Source organism: Topomyia yanbarensis, chromosome 3, assembly GCF_030247195.1.
Source record: "Topomyia yanbarensis strain Yona2022 chromosome 3, ASM3024719v1, whole genome shotgun sequence".
In the NCBI taxonomy this organism is placed as follows: domain Eukaryota; kingdom Metazoa; phylum Arthropoda; class Insecta; order Diptera; family Culicidae; genus Topomyia; species Topomyia yanbarensis.
The window spans coordinates 308,831,055-308,850,894 of record NC_080672.1 but is presented as its reverse complement, the minus strand read 5'-3'; the positions used below and the strand labels follow the sequence as shown (position 1 = coordinate 308,850,894).

Sequence of the window (19,840 nt, the reverse complement as noted above, 5' to 3'; positions counted from 1 at the left end):
TACTGGTGGAGTGCCGAGATTGCAGCTCTACGGTCAGCCTGTCTCAGAGCTAGACGTAGGATGCAAAGAGCTCGCACCGAGGATGCAAGAGAGAACCGCCGTGAAGTGTTTCGAGCTGCGAAATTAGCCCTTAACAAGGCTATTAAAAGCAGCAAGAGAGCGTGTTTCGACAACCTGTGTGAGAGTGCCAACGCGAATCCGTGGGGTGACGCCTACCGGATTGTGATGGCCAAGACCAAAGGGGGCTCCTCACCCCCAGAACGGTCTCCGGACCGGTTGGCAACGATTATCGAAGTACTCTTCCCGTCTCGAGCCACAAGCCCCTGGCCACCTGCACTACGAGACAGTGCGGGCACGGTCGAAATGGTGGCTCCAGTGACGAACGAAGAACTACTCGCAGTGGCTAAATCCCTAGCAATGAACAAAGCTCCAGGGCCGGATGGAGTCCCGAACAACGCTCTCAAGGCAGCGATCATAGCGAACCCGAACATGTTCAGGCTAGCTATGCAGAGATGCCTTGACGAGTGCCGTTTCCCCGATAGATGGAAAAGGCAGAAACTGGTGCTGTTGCCGAAGCCCGGGAAGCCGTCAGGCGACCCATCGGCGTACAGACCAATCTGTCTGATAGACACGACTGGCAAACTGCTTGAGAGGATCATCCTCAACAGGCTCACCCCGTACGCGGAAGGTACGGACGGTCTGTCAAGCAACCAGTTTGGCTTTCGGAAGGGTAAGTCCACAGTGGACGCTCTCAACTCAGTGATAAATACTGCCGAGATAGCGATCCAACGAAAAAGGCGAGGTATTCGATACTGTGCGTTAGTGACACTTGACGTGAAGAATGCATTCAACAGCGCAAGCTGGGATGCCATCGCGCTCTCGTTACACCGGCTTAGCCTACCGGTGGGTCTGTACCGGATCCTGGAAAGTTACTTCCAAAACCGCGTACTGCTATACGAGACCGATGCCGGTCAGAAAAGGGTTCCGATTACCGCCGGAGTCCCGCAGGGCTCGATCCTAGGCCCGGTGCTATGGAACCTCATGTATGACGGGGTTCTGAGACTGAAGTTCCCTCCTGGGGTCAAGATCGTCGGCTTTGCCGACGACGTAACCTTGGAGGTCTACGGGGAGTCAATTCCTGAGGTAGAACTAACCGCAGAACACGCGATTAGCACGGTGGAGGAAAGGATGAGCGCGAGAGGCCTGGAGCTCGCTCATCATAAGACGGAGGTAGTAATCGTCAACAACCGCAAGTCGGCACAACATGCAGTTATCCATGTAGGAGAAGTCGCGATCACTTCACAGCGAAGTCTGAAGTCTCTCGGAGTCATTATAGACGACAAGCTGACCTTCGGTAGCCATGTCGACTATACGTGCAAGAGAGCGTCGACTGCTGTTGCGGCACTATCGAGAATGATGTCCAACAGCTCAAAGGTGTGCGCCAGTAGACGTAGGTTACTGGCAGGCGTTGCCGTATCTATCCTCAGGTACGGCGGCCCGTCATGGTCAAGAGCACTGAGGGTAACCAGTTACCTACAGAAACTGGAGAGCACCTACCGCGTGATGTGCCTCAGAGTGATATCTGCCTACCGCACGGTATCACACGATGCATCCTGCGTGATAGCGAGCATGATGCCAGTCGGGCTGGTCATTCGGGAAGATGAGGAGTGCTTTGAGCTACGTGGAAATAGGGGAGCCCGCGAGCGCACCAGGGTGACCTCGGTCGCCAGATGGCAGCGTGAGTGGGACAACTCCTCGAAAGGTAGGTGGACCCACCGGCTGATACCTAGCATATCGAGCTGGGTGGGAAGACCCCATGGGGAAGTTCACTTCCACCTGACACAATTCCTGTCAGGCCATGGCTGTTTCCGTCAGTACCTCCACAGGTTCGGACACGCGGAGGTCCCAGTCTGCCCGGACTGCCCAGGTGTAGATGAAACTGCCGAGCACATACTGTTCGTATGTCATCGGTTCGACGTCGAAAGAAGAGCAATGCTTGACGTCTGTGGCTGGGACACAACCCCGGATACCCTTATTCAGCGGATGTGTCAAACGGTGGAGAAGTGGAACGCAGTCTCGGCTGCTACCATCCAGATTGCCAGTAGGCTACAGGTAATCTGGCGAACCGGGCAACAGACGGCGGGCACGGCTAACTAGTGATTGGTTAGTTGGAGCGAAAAAGGCCAAGCGCAAAATAAGAGAGTGAATGGTCTGTTCATGCCGAGGTAGGTTGGCGCAGCGAATGGCAACCGCGTAAGGGGTAAACCCAGCCACCCCGAAGCAAGACAGAAGAGTGAGTGTATAGGCGTATAAGTGGACTGCCTCATGCCAAGACGGGAGGGTCGTAGCGTAGTATGTTGGAACTAAGCTATCGATGCCTCATGGCGTGGCAGAGGAGTGAAAGGGTGAGCATCCAAGTCAGTCTCACACTGCATGTTAAGGGTGAGCATAAAAGTCAGCCTCACGGGTTGGTAGAGGCTAGCACAAAAGTCAGCCTAGCAAGGAATGAAAAAGGTGAGCACAAAAGTCAGCCTCGCATGGTATGTCAGAAGTGGGGCCTAAGAAAAATGTCCCACATGGGATGCCAGAGGGAGTGACAAAGGTACAATAGAGTGGCACGATTGAGAGTGAATCAGGTGATAGGGTGAGCACCCAAGTCAGCCTCACATGGATGGGTAGGGCGAGCACAAAAGTAAGCCTAGCAAGGAATGAGTAAGGTGAGCACACAAGTCAGCCTCGCATGGAACGTAAAAGGTGAGCACAAAAGTCAGCCTCATGTGGGAGTGTTTGAGAGTGAATCAAAGTGTGATTGAGAGAGCACCCAAGTAAGCCTCATACAGGATATATGATCGCGTGAGTGAGAGTGAATGAGTACATATAGTACAGCCATCCCCCCAGAAGTAATACCGAGAGGTAGTTCCTGGGAGGAATGATGGCGGAGCCCAATGGAGTTTAGTCGGTATTAATGGCTGGTCACCATTCGAGTCCGACACGCCCCCAGTGCACCCCGTGTGGTAGATTGGACCCTACCGTTAGCACGTGTACTGGGCTAGGACATAAAGGTCTTCTCCATTGTAAAAAAAAAAAAAAAAGCGCTAATGGAGGCGCTTGCGAAACTCGATACTGTGCTAGCTAATAATGGCTCCGCTAGTACATTCCGTAGAAACGGAGTGGAGGCGTGGATTGATCTAACATTTGCCAGCCCGAGTCTGGCTCCAGGCATGGAATGGAGGGTAGACGAAGGCTACACGCATAGCGATCATTTAGCAATCCGCTTTAGGATCAACTATGGTGTGCAGCATCCGAGGGCGGGAGATCCCTGTCAGGTACGCGGGTGGAAATCCAATCACTTCGACAGCGAAGCTTTCACCGCGGCCGTGGGACTGGAGGCCAACACCGACAGTCTAAGCGGAGATGCGCTGGTAGCTGTTCTATCACGCGCGTGCGACGCCACTATGCCGAGAAAAACACTGCCAAGAAACGGCAGATGCCCGGTATACTGGTGGAGTGCCGAGATTGCAGCTCTACGGTAAGCCTGCCTCATAGCTAGACGTAGGATGCAAAGAGCTCGCACCGAGGATGCAAGAGAGAACCGCCGTGAAGTGTTTCGAGCTGCGAAACTGGCCCTTAACAAGGCCATTAAAAGCAGCAAGAGAGCGTGTTTCGACAACCTGTGTGAGAGTGCCAACGCGAATCCGTGGGGTGACGCCTACAGGATTGTGATGGCCAAGACCAAAGGGGGCTCCTCACCCCCAGAACGGTCTCCGGACCGGTTGGCAACGATTATCGAAGTACTTTTCCCGTCTCGAGCCGCAAGCCCCTGGCCACCTGCACTACGAGACAGTGCAGGCACGGCCGAAATGGTGGCTCCAGTGACGAATGAAGAACTACTCGCAGTGGCTAAATCCCTAGCAATGAATAAAGCTCCAGGGCCGGATGGAGTTCCAAACAACGCTCTCAAGGAAAGAGTATGGTGAGCACACAAGTCAGCCTCGCAAGGAACGAAAAAGGTGAGCACAAAAGTTAGCCTCATGTGGGAGTGTTTGAGAGTGAATCAAAGTGCGATTGGGAGAGCACCCAAGTAAGCCTCATACAGGACGTATGAACACGTGAGTGAGAGTGAATGAGTACATTTAGTACAGCCATCCCCCCAGAAGTAATACCGAGAGGTAGTTCCTGGGAGGAATGATGGCGGAGCCCAATGGAGTTAATTAATGGCGGTATTAATGGTAGCGTCACCATTCGAGCCCGATACGCCCCCAGTGCACCCCGTGTGGTAGATTGGACCCTACCAATAGCACGTGTACTGGGCTAGGACGTAAAGGTCTTCTCCATTGTAAAAAAAAACCCGTTGGATCTCGTGCGCGCAACTTTTTATTGCGAGCGGAGACCTTCTTTCGCGGCTCGCCTACTGCGTCATGGTGATCATTTAATTCTCTTCTATCGTTAAAGGTGGTTTGGTGCTCGCGATCAGATGTTCTTTCCTGCTTATTACCCTTACGGGTGACCAGTGTAAATCCGTCATCATTGTTTTTATCTTCTTCGCCGATATTGCTTACAGTGGTTTTTGGGGTGCTGGATGCTGCTTTTACAGTTGTCAATATGGACTGAACAGCTGCCACAAATTTTGCAACCGTTTGTGGTTCGGGTATTGGTATTAAAAACTTTTTTGGGTTGGTTTTCCATGGATTCGTTGGCAATCGGTTGAGATGCATTCTCCTCTGTATCTTCCGCGCAAGGTTGTCCGTGGTGTGCTGTCTGATTACAATACTTGCACGTAGGAGTTTGCCCCTCATGGGTGCATAACGTAATTTGATTAATAGTAGCTTCGCGGGTTTTAAGTTTTATAGTCAAGTGGGAGGGGATAGGTCTTTCGATCCGCATCCTCACTACAAGAACACCGTTACCGAACACCGGGAATCTTAATTCCATCTTTATCACTTTCTGCCAAGTACTTCAAGTTGTTCTGCAAAACGAAACGTTCAGCTTTGGCTAACGTGTTGAATGATATGAGTACTACATTGCGAAGATGATGATATTGGAGATACATAACCTCCTTGAGCCTAAGCTGCATCTTCACCTTCAGCAGGTATTCCACTTCACTAAAAGTCAATCGTATTGAACAGAATTTAAAGTCAACGACCGCTGTATTAAGTCGGAGCAGAGTTTTTTCGTCAACTTTACTCATGACGGCAAGAATAAATTAAATGTTTCCTTTGTTCTCGAGACAATGAACACTAGATCGAGAGGTTGCTAGTTGTTATTCACTTGGTTCGATTGTACGTCTGACTTGGGCAGAAGTAAAAAGTAGACTGGATGTCATCCACATTGGGGCTAGTATAATTTACGTTGCTCTAGTTCAGTAAATAAAACAAATTGGTTCTCTCTTAATCGGATTCTGTATTTGTTTTTCATAGTAGTCTTGCGCAATTAAAACATATTACAAAATCATGCGTTTCAATAAAAAAAGGAAATGATTACGATAATGAAAATATGTCAGAATAAAAAATATAATATTATATCAGAATATTATATGTCAAGTAATGTTTAACATATTAACTAAAAATAAAATTATAATTGCCCGCGATCTTTGGGCTTTGGACTTATCGATCCAAGTTGCTGGTGGATGTAGTCTAGATTCACGTTGTATTAAAGCTGTTGGCATGGTCTGATCGTTCATAAATAAAGATAACAACTATCTTGGATGGTGTAGCTCTAGATGATGTTGTAGGTGTAACTGTACAATGGTGGTGGTTTGTAAACACCAGTGGTTGGTCACCGTAAGCTGTCAGGTGTTGTTTAATAGGATTGACATTCTTTTTCAGCTCAGTGACTCCACTTGAGCTATTCACCAGACGCGATAGGTACTATAAGATATTACGGTTGGACTTCTTCCTATAAGATTAAAATGGTTGGTTACCATTGATATAAGATTGAAATAGTCAAGCGGATTAAAAAAAAATATTGCAAAAAGAAACACCAAACTCAAACGTTGCTAAGCTAATTAGGCCATATGACAGAAAATATAGTTGCAAAATTGTATTGATATAATTGGTTAAAATAATGTGCGCACTTAGTGTTTAAAAATAATGTTCAGTAAGCTGCTCTAATGGGATATTTAGCATATCTTTCTTCGACCTGAGGTCTGCAAATATGTAACTAAAAGTGATATCAAGCATAGGTAAGACAAGCTGTACTGAAACAATCAGGGACCTGCTACCTTATCAAAACTTGATTAACTATTAACAAGCAACAGCTTGCCCTGTTTGTTAGAGTAAAATGTTTTACAAAAAGTCGTTTGCATGTTTTCGTTGTATTATGTAGTCTCTCTGTTAGTGTATTGCTTTCTTGAAGTTATTAGTTGAAAGTTCTTGTATTGAAAAATTGCATTAGGATCAATCTGGGGTAGAATAGTGGAAGGGTTAAGTATTATTTTTGTCAAAGGGATATTCTGAAACCGTCCAGTGCTTAGGACAATTTCATTTTACTATTTTTTTTCTGCAGGCAGTTTCGGGGGCGCTGGTTGCTGCGTTTAGAGCAATTCTAACAGAAGAACGGCTAGCGGTTCCTGTTTAGCCACCGTACCTACTCCGATCTGCCTTGTTAGTTTTAAATCATATTCAATTTTCAAAGCGAGGTTCTGATTATTTTGGTTTCGCGGTTATTTTTTAGTACAGCGTTTACAAAATCCTGGCGTATTTGCTGTTAATGTAGCGCTTGGAGTGGAAGTTGTACGACTTGATCTGATTACTTAGAGTGTAGTTCAGTTTTCGCTCATCCCGCTTCAGGCCAATGTTGGTGTAGTTGTACATTTCGTCAATGCTCTTCGGTGTCCTGGCAGGGGAAAAGAGTTTAATTGTTATAAGAATATGTTTCTATTTTAATATGATACACTTACTTTCTCTCGGTGCGCAGTACCCGCTCAGCCCAGTACTGTGGGCGAGGGATGTCTCCGGGCATTCCGCGGGCACGACGATCTAGATAATCGATTACGTCATCGTAGTAATTGTGGCGATAGTTGTACATGTAATTGTACTGCAGAAACTTTGGACTAAAATGACGATAACATGAGTGTTGAACATACACGTTTTGGCTGTGGACAGAATCGTATCTCACCGAACCCAGTGCTTGTAGAGCTGGACTTTGCGCCTCTGGAAATCATCGACGATGGCCAGCGGCTCAGCCCCGCGGGTGTCCTTTACGACTACGGCGGCTGACGCATTCTCATCATCCATGGTTCGGGCGGTATCTTCGTCACTACGCACCTATTTCTGTAAATAAACAAAATAAATCTTTCACAATTTGATTTAAATTTATTTTGACGGTTAAATTTTTCGTATGATGATGACAATTCGGAGTACACTTTCAGCACGGTCTCTACATGGTTCCGCGTACACTCAACACACCTTTCCGGCCGAAAATAAATCAATCGACAGAGATAAATTGGCCTCGACGTCGCAGACTGTAAAATGTGACAACGATGCGATCTAGAAAATGTTCCCGCATTAAAATTAGAATTTCAAAGAGGACATTTTTTGCATTCTCTTGTTTTCGCTACGTGCATTAGATCCACTTGCAGATCCGACAATCCGCGGTTGGTGGTTTGGCCGGCAGCACACGTCTGGGTAGGGCTGTTGACTGTTTCTCTGTGACCGAGATGCGTTTTGGGCTACGATTCAAAACCGTAAATAGTGAGAGAAACAATCGACACCGAAGTGAATCGTATGTTAGACTGATTCGCGGTGTGTGATGCTTTTTACGGCATCACATGGCATGTAGATAATTGTTTTATTGCTTGATCTGCAAGATTTTCGCGTTGAAAGATTTCAGTCGTTTGCTTGAAAGAGTGAGCTTAAGCCAGAACGGGATGCTTCCTCACTGACTCAAAGTCGGATCCTATTCGAAATGTCCAGAATAATGTGGCATGGCTTGAAAACAACGAATTGATATACAGATTTTCCAAAAGATGCGCTGGCACTGCGTTTAGGTTATCGGTCGTACAATAAATAGATGTAATTCAAAATTATCTGCAAGCAACATCATGGATAACTATAGTAAATGCTAGGATTTGTAAGAAAAATTTGATTTAATTATTTATAAAAAAAATGATTACCAACACTAGTCAGGTCTAGAAAAACTCTAGAAAGAGAATTGCGGAGACTCCATTTTGGATCGATTGGATTTGCGTTTAGCTGTCAAAAAAAAAACGAATCCAATCGAACATTGCCTATCCTTATAACATTGGACGTGTTGCCATACAATGTCGGGGCATACGTTGTCAAAACTGCTGTTTTCTCTCCGCATTTCTCTTACTAGAGTTTTCTCTAGTCAGGTCCAAAGCTTTCGTCGTGACCACACGTTAAGCAACAAGTAATAAGTGTATATTGCAATTGTCTTTATCGTGATCCGTCCGACTTCGGTGTGGAATCGTTTCATTATTTTCGTCACTCCTACTGACGACAGTTTCAACAAAGCATAACAATGGAACTCGCAAGATCCCGTGAAAATACGTTCAAAGTAAACTTTAGCAACATTCCTAAGCACTCTACTTCCGAGAAAATCCACACATCCGTCCATGAGAGGATTGGACTCAACATCGACCAAGTTAAGCGTCTCCAGTTGAATTAAACGGGCATCTTGGTCCGAATTGAATTAAACGGGCATCTTGGTCCGTGGATCAACATAGTGAACGTCATGAACTAGAAATCAACAAGATCAAATATAAGTTACGACTAGTGATGGATGATGGAAGAGTTGAAGTTAAGCTTCACGATCTGTCCGAAAACATTCGGAACAGTGAGATTACAGCATCTCTCATGCAATACGGAGACATCATTTCGATCAAGGAACAAAGTTTCGCTTTCAAGGGAGTCTCGTTAGGTGTGCGCATCGCAAAGATGATTCTGGGACATCATATAAAATCATCTGTGATCATCGAAGGAGAGCAGACATTGTATACATACCCTTTAATCATTGCACAAATCTGTCACATCCGGATCCTGCGTCGAAAACAAAAGACTGCATGGACAAAAGACCTTAACAAAGGATGATTGGCAGCGAGAAACAATCTGATCAGCTTTGCACAGATTCTCAAAGCTCCAAAGAACTCTCGTCTACCCGAATTTACGAAAACAAATCTGATGCAATAAACGAAAGTGCACGACATTCGACTTGGGGCCGATTTCTTCACCCTTGCTTAACGCTGGTGAAAATGGTTTAAAAGTTAAGTGAGGTTGAAGAAATCAGCCCTTATCCAGGAAACAATACAGCATCATCTATCTCAGCAGCCACCGAAGCGTCTTCGTCGAAGCTCTTCACAACAGCTCCGGGACTACTTATGGGGAAAGTGTGACGAGTGGAACAAAACGAAATTTACAGACCATCCGGCAAAAAAGCTGGGCACAAACGTCCATCGGATGACCAAATCTTCTCTGTCAATGAATCCGTCCCCTCAGCAGGTATGTCGAAGGTGCCTCTTAATGCAAATCCTATCCCGGATATGGAAGTCCCTGAATGCGAAAGCAATGATTCTTCAACTGAAAACGTCTCGTTTCAACCGACGAGGAATCAGAATATATTGGCTTAAATGGCACGTTCCCCGTATGTAGTCGGGGATTTGTTCCTTGCCGGGTGTTTTCATCATTTCCTGATCGGAAGGAAAGGACAAGGAGGTGTGGGGAAGTAGAATTTTAAGGGTGGGAAAAATAACAGCACAAAAACAAAAATGTGCAACAGGTAAATTAAACTCACAAGTAGTTCAACTTGCCTGCGAATAAGCCTAAAGCTCTTTACCACATTGGATAAGAAACTTTAGTATGTCTCTGAGTTTCAGTCGTCCAAACATGGTTTCGCCTATATAAGGACGGCCGAAAACTCAAAATCGCAATTGCGCTACCGCTGGACAGTTGCATATCAGATGATATGAGGTTCCGTAGTCGGATTCACAAAGATCACATGAAAAAGACTCAGCACGCTGAATAGTTGCCATGTGATAGTTGAGTTTGCAGTGGCCGGTTAAAGCCCTGGTCAGCATGCCGCAGTGGAGCTTCGAAAAATGTAGGAGATTTTTCAAAATCACTGGGCACGGTTGTTCTAGAAACGCCTTTGTTTGGCGACACGTTTATAGATTTCTCCAATAATTGCGGTGCTCGAACGAAGCCTAGGACCGTATTTTTTCCCTTATCCAACTTGTCGAAATTGGCAGCGCGGGCTCAAGACCAACGAAGTCAATCGCTAAACCTGCCCTGGCCAATTCGTCAGCCCATTCATTTCCAGTAATACCACAATGTCCGGGCACCCAGACAAGGTAGATAGTGTTGACGATGCTTAGTTCTTCAATTTGGGTTCGGCACGCGATCACTAGCTTGAACCGGGATTTGTCTGAGCTAAGGGCCTTGATTGCAGCCTGACTATTGGAGCAGATGTTTATAACTCTGCCGGACAAACTCAGTTGAAGGGCCGTTTGTACCCCGCACATAGTCGCAAAGATTTCTGCTTGGAATACAGTACAGTATCTACCTAGTGAGTGAGATTGTTCCAATCTCATTTCACGACAGTAACAGACGTCAGTGTAACAGACCATTTGCGTTTGTTGTTGTCTTTCCATATAGCCAGACAACCACTCCTCTCGAGAGGGAATCTTCACATGGAATGTCCTGTAAGGAAAACTACATGTGAGTGTAATATCACTGGGAGCAAGAATATCTTCACTCCATGTAACCATTTGTGACCACAATCGTGTATGACTGGTAGCAAGATCAACATGGTTACTGTTCCAAAGCCCAGTAACCTGCAGTGGTGAAAGCACCAGTCAACGCCATGAGCGCCATTCTTTGCAGATGGTTTAGCTTTGACTGGACTGTCACACCCTCTCCCCTCTGCCACCACACAAGGCATCCGTATGACAGTATTGGACGTACAATTGTCGTGTAAATCCAATAGATGTATTTAGGTTTGAGACCCCAAAAGTTCGTCTGCACTGCCCGAAGGCCATGCACGCTTTCTTGACTCTGAACTTAATGTGAGCAGACCAATTCAGTTTGGAATCCAATATAACTACAATATATTTGACTTGATCTGCACACAGTAGCTCAGAATCAAAGAACTGCAAGGAATGAACCCCGGTTGTTATTCGCTTCTTCGTGAAAAAAACCATTGAAGTTTTGCTTGGGTTAACTGATAATTTAACTTGTCGACACCACTGTTCGACAGCTCTTAATGCCTGTTGCATTAAGCCAAAGATTGTTCCGATGCAAAATCCAGTAATTAGTATTTAGTAATCGTCAGCAAACCCGTAGGTTGGAAATCCAAGCTCATTGAGTTTCTTCAACAAGCCGTCGGCTACCATGTTCCATAACAAAGGTGTCAGAACGCCGCCCTGAGGACAACCTCAAATACTCAACTTCCGTATCTCAGCCTGACGAGCAAAGTATGCGGTTACTAAGCATCTATCCAACCCGAGATACATGCAGGTTAAGAGACAATCAAGAACACCTTTTTCGTCCGTCACATAAACACCAGCTCTGGTTTTTAAGGAGTTCATCTGAAAATCATTCGATTTGGAGAGAATTTTATTTGACCTGCTAGCCTCGTTCAGACTAACATAGGTTTTGCCAGCCAGCCCGTTCTGCAGATCTAAGACATTTCTTATATGCACTACGAGCTGACCTGAAAGCCCTGGAGTCATCACGCTGACGCCGGTTCCAAGCTCATCTCATAACTTTCTTCATTCTTTCAAGCTCATCCCTCCACCAAGGGTTCCCCTAGTCGATTTAACAGTACGAAGTGGACAAGCTTCTTCGTAGGATGCCAATATGAATGAGTTTGTCGTATCCACGACGTCATCTAAGTCGTCTAGTTGACTAATTGTTGGAAAATATCCATGAAATTTAGTCGCCAAGTTTTCTAAAAAGAGGTCCCAGTTTGTAGTTTTAGGATTACGATATGTTATCACATTGAAGGTGACATCAAATTGATCGAAAAATATATATTTATGATCGGATAGAGACGGTTCAGTTTCATTTGGAACCTGCTAATTTCCCAGCTCATGCAAAATTCTATCAGAGCAATCTGTTATGTCTAACACCTCCTCCGTCTCAGACCTCGCAAAAGTTGGTCGGTTTCCTACATTCAGAATATGGAGATTTGTACTACTTAAGTACTCCATCAGTTCAGAGCTTCTCAGATTGATGTCTGAGCTGCCCAAAATGATGTGATGAGCATTCGCATCACTGCCGATAATGAGCGGAAGCCCATTTCTGCTACAATATGATACAAAGCTTTTGAAATCATCAGAAGGAGATGACTCGTTATTAGGTAGATGTGCTGAAAAATATATATATTTTTTGCTTACGTTTCCGACAGTCAGTGTAACTGTGACAACACAGATATCGCGAGTTGTGAGCTCCGATATGAGACACGCGTCAATAGCCTTGTTTGTAAGAATGCAAGCACGAGGAATTTCACGTGGGTTAGTCATGCCTGTCTTGTCGTAAGCAATGAAGGCAGTGTTAAGTAACTTTCCGAAAATAGAAGTTTCCTTTATGGAAATACGGTTCTTGAACCAATACTATGGAAGCTTTACCTTCCTGCATGAGTCGAGATAAATTCATAGTTGCTGTACGTTTATGCTGGAGATTGATTTGTGCTATTCTAACCATTGTTGATTAGAGAACTGTACATTTGATTTCCAACGTAAATTGTACAACAACTAGAGGACACCAAGCGAGTTGGGATGTTAACGCATATAGCGAGTCATATCAGGTTTAAATGGGACACGATCATCTGATTCCCACGATTTGCGAAGAAAATAATGGTCCACTGTGTCAGAGATTCGCATAACACAGTAAGGGCAAAACCCAAAATGCTCCGTGCGCGACTGGCATATTTTAGACCCTCCAGTCATCAAGTCCTCGGCACGGAACTACACCTTGACTTAGGGTCTCCTACTTTCAGTCGCCTCCTACGACATGGGAGCAAGACCCCAGTGGCTCAATTCTAGGCCAGATACCATACGGCCTCTGGGCAGGTTCATCTGTACACATCGAAATTTGATAATCGAAACTCAACAAAACTTCACCGAACTACCATCAGCCGAGAGTCTCAACAAACCCCCAGCCAACAAAAATTCGGCAAAATTCAGCGGATCATCGGTGAAAAAAACTTCGGTTTGTAGAGTGAACGTTCCGCTGCGTAATGTAGCATACTGGGGAGTTCGCCCAACTCTTTCCAGGCTCCGTTTGCCATTGAGAATATTTTAAACCCCCTCAACAATTTTACCCATAGCACGGGTCGCATGACACTATGGAATTGGGGTTCCCTGTTTGGTGGATTTTTACCAATGGGACAAGTAGTCCGTAGTGTAATTCTTAGCCGGTTGAAACAACCACTACCGACACTACACGGCTTATCTAGGCTGTTCGGAGAAAGAAGCTGACATTGAAGGACAACTTCCGTAGATGGCCGAACAGCCATTCGGATGACCAAATCGTCACTGTCAATGAATCCGTCCCCTCAGCAGGTATGTCGAAGGTGCCTCTTAATGCAAATCCTATCCCGGATATGGAAGTCCCTGAATGCGAAAGCAATGATTCTTCAACTGAAAACGTCTCGTTTCAACCGACGAGACAATCAACTCTTATAAAAACCAGAAACATTAACCTCTCTATAGTAGATAACAGTGTAGAGTGATTCAATATCAAAAAATGGATAGAAATAATTAACAGTGTATGACGGTGCCGCTGGTTGAGTGGTACGCGTGACCACTACAGACACATTATATAAGACTAGCGGAGAGAAAAACAGTAAAGCTAGCAACCATGTATGTAAACTGGCATCACGGAAGCTCCCATAAGCTTTGCATGGGCTTCCTCTTGCCTTCCTCTCAAAACTCTCATGCTCGTTTGGCTGCACTTTTCTACAGTCAGTTTGGCTTCAATTTTTGACACTTCGCTAGTCTGTGTATAAAGTGTCTGTAGCGACCACCACTCATTCCATTCATTGAGATTTTTCTGAGGTGAAAAAATCTATGGTCACGCCTTCCTTCGGAAGGGAAGTACAGCCATTGAACCCCGGTCCCATGAGTTGAAGGATCTATAATCGATATCTAGTCCAGAAAGTGGAGTCACCTCTCCGGCGTCGATTATGAAGAAATAGAATCCTACTTCTGTACCTACTAACAAATTCCTCCTCCCGTGATACTTGCGGAGTGCGCAGTAGTATGTACGGCCTCCAGTAAAAGAAAGTATAGGATAAACATTCCTACCATTTCCTTCCGCGATCTACGTTCGTGCCTGGCTGGTGCCGGTATTGATCAATAAACACTTTAGGATTACCAAGAGTTGCACATTGAAAGATGTTTCGCTACTCCCAAGCATAATTATCTACTGATTACCTGTGCAACTTCAGCTAGTCCCGATCGATAACGGAGTAACAGCCAGGGGTAGTCGCAAAAGCTCCAGCTCAAGCTCAATAATGGATAGAAATAACTAACAGAGTATTAACAGAAAACAAAAATGGCTATACTTTGTTGGAAGTGTACTTGCTTGAGGGAATTGGTGAAAGGAAAAACTCGCATACTGTGTGCAATAAATGTCTGGATATAGACGGCAGCATGATGACGATAAATTAGTGCTGACTTGTCTATTTGAGATTGCCCGAAGATGTGATTTATGAGAAGCGGAGAGGCCTTTCATGCGTATGCGGACGAGAGAAAGCGAGTATCAGGAATGCATCCAGGTGGTAACGTATAGAATGGTTGCAAAATTCGATGCTGAATGAGTGTGTGCATCAGTGGCGGATTCAGGGGGAGGGTCCTGGGGGTCCGGACCCCCTCCGAAATTATGTAATTTGTTGAGCAATTTTAACCCTCTAGTTCCCAACACCGCCTCTAGGCGGTCTCTATAAAAATCCTTATAAAACTACTACAACATAATTGTATATTGTCATCCGTACTAGCATTTCTTCCCAACGCTCACCACACACACGCATTTTTTGAATATTTGTAGCTTTCTGTCAAACGTAATTGAAGCTCAAAGTTGAAAACTCGAGAAAAATGTGGAAAAAACTATTTTAGTGGTAATCTCCATTAAACAAATTTTAACTATTTTTTGAAATTTCAACAACTAAAAAAAATATTTTTGAGTAGCCTGTTACTAGCATTTCACTGTAGATGTGAATTGGTTTAGTGGAATAATTCGGAAGTTTAGCATTTTTGGTAAAATACTTTGCCCGCCTAAAGGCGGTGTTGGGCACCTGAGCGAAAAAATTTTTCAGTCTTTAGTGATTACTTACCGTATCGAAACTAGCATTATGTGCATTTTTAGCTCACAAGAAGCATGTTTTAAAATCTTTGGGTGAATGCTGCTGTTAGAATATGGACGTCCTTATCATTTAATAATATTTAAGGGAATCTGGGGCTAGTTGGAGGAATCTTTTTTTTCTCCTTTTGTATTAGACATATGGCGCTGACTCTAGTTCTGCTCTTCAAGTACTGTGTAATATATTCTCCAATGTGTTTATGTTGTATTACAATTCTGTTTCGTACACGTTGTAAGTGATACTGAGTTTTCGACCATATTAGAATGAAGAGCCTATTTTAGTTTTAATAGCAAGGGTGTCTCACCATTTCATTAATTGCTTGGAATACAATTGAAGCAATGCGTATGAATTGGCACCAATATCTTTGCTTTTTTCTTATGAACCATTATGATAACAAAAGCCGCCTTCCCATTTGAACCTATGCGTTTAACAAAGATGGCTAACGCCGCTCTAATCAATGGCTTCATATGGTAAGGGTGAAAATAGGATCATTACCCTAGGTGAATTTTTTTAATTTCAAAATTGTTATTTAGGGCGGCTTCAAAGCTATTCCACGAATGACTAAATTTTTTAGAGCGCACGAAAAGAACTTTCCCCGGCCGTATTTGTAATATACGTAACCACAAATAAAATTTGTTTTTTTTGTTTGTTTACTTCGAAATTTTACCTGAAGAATTTCGAAAATTCGGCTTTGAATACGAAGTGTGCGCTGAATTTAAAATACCGGTACTTTGGGGTTGAAAAATAATAACAAGTATTGATTGATTTAAATTTTTGTTGAAAAGACATCTCACGCGATCCATACTTTATCATCAAAAGTGGCCATGTGGCTTCTTTGTGCGTATAATCGTAAGTTGGCGAGATTTCCGCGTCACATATTTAAAATTCTGTGATGCACCCAACAGTCTGCTCTTTTATGCAACGCATTCTCTTTTACACGAGCTTCTTAAATTAAAAAAAATAAAACTTGATAAATGAAACCATCGCCGGTAGACCCTGAACTCCCCTACTATAAATTAGAAGCCAATAATTAAACAAACAAAGCACTAGAGAAATACTCCTTACAGTTTAGGTAATTTACGCTCTGATGAAGTCCAAAATATAAGCAACCATCTGTATACGCTTATGTTGAAGTAACTAGAAGAAAAAAAGTTTTTGTTTTTTATTCCCCCAGGTGCCCAAGACACCCTCTAGGCGGCTTACTTATTTTAACCCTAGAACGTTGCACTGGGGTACAAATGTACCCCACGCCTTCTTTGGAGCTGTGTGAAGACGAGAATTCAGCATTTATCGACCTGGGACCCTAACCATATCTCAGTTTAGAGTTCCTAGTAAGAGTAGGAAAAGGTGGTATAGCCAGTTTGCTTGTAGCCTGCGTGGAAGCAGGTGTCAAAGTTGACGTGGGGTACATTTGTACCCCAGTGTACGGTTGCCGTTAGCGTTTCGTTAGGTTTCGTGCTGTCCCTGGAAATGTTACTCGTGACAATACCAGTTTCAATACTGGTTGTTTTACTGTGTAAGTAACATTTAGTATTATATAATATTTTTGATCATTTATTTAATTAATTTAATTTAATTTTGAAGTAGAAGACAAATCGTTATGATTTTTGCTTATTTTTATTGTTTTATTGTTTATTTTTTATAGTTTTTCAAAACAATGTAATGCTCGCAAGTATAATTTGCGCTCAGTAACTGCTCTAACAGTAACGTTGCGTGTTACCAATGTATTACTGGTCAGAAATATTTTTTTCATTTCAATTTCCTCCCCATTTCGTGGTATTTTCCAATCCCGATTTTCAATCTTTCTTTCTTCCAAATAATTGCAGTTTTTCAAAAATATCGAAATTCCATTTTATACCGTTGCTACCATTCTTTCAACTTTTAGAATCATTTGTTTTTTTCAAATCGGTTGAAAATTCGCAAAGTTATAGCAATTTTTGTGAGAAAAGTCAAAACCGCGATTTTTTCACTCTTTTTTTTTTTGTTCAAACCAATTTATGTATCATTGATTTAGTAAATTCCCTACTTTCGCTTACACAGCTGTTTTCGCAATTAAAAAACGAAGAAAATGAAGTACTACACATTTCTTTGCTTGAATTTTTACCTGAGCAAATTGCGATCAAAGCGTGGGGTACATTTATATCCTAGTTCTAGGGTGGAAAACGAAAGTGCAACGTTCTAGGGTTAAGGCTTTAATGAAAAATCTATTACTTACAAGAATTATCAACATTATTTTCGTTTTTCTCATCACGAATCCCACCTATAAAAGTTTTTTCAAGCCAAAAAAAATAATTGGGCACTAGAGGGTTAATCGTATGTTTGTCGAGATTCATGCATTCAATTTTTAAAACCTCCCGAAACAAAGTCCTGGCTACGGGCCTGTATGTTTTTTCTCTACTGCTATGAAACGAAATGAGGTTGCAGAGTAATTCTGAGCGATGAAGGAGTTCGCCATAGAAAACGTCTCATACATAGATAACCCTACAGGACAGAGAAAAGATATTATCAGTAAAATTTAGGGAAAAAGCTCCTTTACAACTTTCTCGAAGGTGTAGTTATATGTAGCTATTATTTTTTGATCAACTCCAGTAGTAGAAATAGAATTAGTATAATGAAATAAACACAATTCAAATCTATGTTACTCTAAACATTGTGTGTCCAGATTTCGTTGTGAACAAGCTTTACTCTATGGTGTGAATATCTTCCCAACGTTATCATGGAACATGCCATGAATTCCACACCATTTTTCACAGTCTAATTTTTGTAATAGGGAACTGGTTCCTAAAAAACTGACTAAATGCCTCTATGTTATTTAGAGGCAAGAGTTACGATTCTCGAAACTAAGGTAGCCAACTGCTTTTCAAGTAATGGCGCGACTTACGAATCGTGGTCGGTATTCACGTGATAGGGTTATTAACAAATACCATTAATCACTTTTCACCGATGATGCCGAGACTGTCAGCACGTTGTTAAAGTCTATCGTTTGATACAATATCGTGTTTGAAAATGCACGAAAATTTGAAGTTACTTGTTATGTATAAGTATCGTAATAATGACGTTAACAAAGGCGCACAGAATGGTGCAAGTACTTGAAAAAAAAAACTTGGCACTAATTATGATTAATCACCAGCAGGAAACTCAGCTGACTAGGTATCGGTGGGTATTTTTGCGAAACTGTGGATTTTAGAGCGAATATTGGATTTATTCACGCTAGGCGAAATGAGGAATGCTACGCGGGAGTGAAAATTGGAAAAATAATACCCCAACTTAGCGAAATATAACCAACCCACATTACAAATCTGTTTTTGAAGAAAAAAAAATGTAAAGCTTGTTACATATCTCTGATTTACATTAAAATTATCCAAGACGTTTTTCTTATATAACTGTTGTAGCGGTTTAGTCCAATTTGGTCCGCTTGTGATTTTGTCCTTTTATTGGTGTACAATATAACTTTGCAAGTATTCAGTCTAGGCCTACAGTACGGGACTAATGGAACAACATTTTTAAATGGAATAAATAATAAATGTGCCAGGCTTAAAATGGAAAATTGAAACATCTCGAAACATGCAGATTTAATAAAAATTTAGGGCGATTCGACAGTGGTTTGATTTTTGGTACAGTTATCATCTTGTTCTCAACCTCATTTGATGTATCTGATTATATCTAAGACATTATTGCACCGCCTAACGAATATCCTTCTTGATAAAATTTTAGATAAATGATGAAACACGTTATTTTTTTAAAAATGTACAGTATCTAATAGCAGAAAAACTTCCACCAATCAAACTATTGGCTCTCGATCCGGTTTCGAAAAACAGCTTCACTTCTTCAATGTCTGATATCGGTATATTACGTAACGGATTCTGCTTTGAGCATTAGATACTCATATCCTGATTTGAATAATCCAAAAACCATTATCTAGGTATTATCTTCAGCACGCAATGGGAAACAGTCTATCGAACGTCGAATTCCTGTCGATCCCAGTATTAATTTCAGTCCATCATTTCCACACATCCACCGTTATCACCCCGATCGCACAGATGATCCGATTTTAATCCAAACCGTCAAACTATTTACCGATCACTCAAATTGCACTGCTTCTGCCGTACCTGTGAGGACTCACTTGTTAATCCGGTGGAATGAACAAAGAGACTGACTTTATTTCGACCAATTCATTATTAAATTGGCATCGGGACGGCGAGCGAGATAGCGAAACTGACTTTCCCCCAACTGCACTGCCTTCACAACCCGCGTGCCCAACCACGTCGGCATACTGATTCTAAGATTCTCCTATCGCGATGATGGCAAGGTGGATCCTTTCTACGCGAAGCACCACTACCTACCTCTACACACTATACTCTGGCACTAATCGGTCAGTCCGGTCGGGGATTCGATTTGCGTATTTACTCTTTTCTAACGGATGTGATTTTATGTGTCTTCGTCGATATGTTCGTTCACGCGGTTCAGACCGTTGAGATAGCGAGCGAGCGGCACGCATGCCATGGCTATCGTCGCTGGGTGC

General features: G+C 43.1%; 1 protein-coding gene across 4 annotated transcripts; it reads right to left on the bottom strand.

Annotated features, from left to right (window-relative positions):
* Nucleotides 1-5,380: 5,380 nt before the first annotated feature.
* LOC131690054 (flightin) lies at nt 5,381-19,583 on the bottom strand. Of its 4 annotated transcripts, XM_058975522.1 has the most exons (5): nt 19,396-19,524; nt 7,117-7,271; nt 6,899-7,051; nt 6,752-6,834; nt 5,381-5,895 (listed from the first exon to the last, which is right to left on the bottom strand). In XM_058975522.1, exons 2-5 carry the CDS (start codon nt 7,233-7,235, stop codon nt 5,849-5,851), a joined length of 402 nt encoding a protein of 133 aa, XP_058831505.1. In that variant the 5' UTR covers nt 7,236-7,271; nt 19,396-19,524; the 3' UTR covers nt 5,381-5,848. The 4 variants fall into 4 exon arrangements, with proteins under 4 accessions (XP_058831505.1, XP_058831503.1, XP_058831504.1 ...); XM_058975520.1 differs by having other exon boundaries at nt 5,381-6,834; nt 19,428-19,583; XM_058975521.1 differs by having other exon boundaries at nt 5,381-6,834; nt 19,442-19,551.
* Nucleotides 19,584-19,840: the final 257 nt, after the last annotated feature.

What these genes read in the sequence shown, in the direction of transcription:
- LOC131690054 (XM_058975520.1), bottom strand. Translation starts at nt 7,235, where the DNA reads ATGGATGATGAGAATGCGTCAGCCGCCGTAGTCGTAAAGGACACCCGC. An exon ending in CTCTACAAGCACTGGGTTCG is followed by an intron (nt 7,052 to 7,116) that starts GTGAGATACGAT and finishes TCGTCATTTTAG; the next exon opens with TCCAAAGTTTCTGCAGTACA. An exon ending in GTACTGCGCACCGAGAGAAA is followed by an intron (nt 6,835 to 6,898) that starts GTAAGTGTATCA and finishes TTCCCCTGCCAG; the next exon opens with GACACCGAAGAGCATTGACG.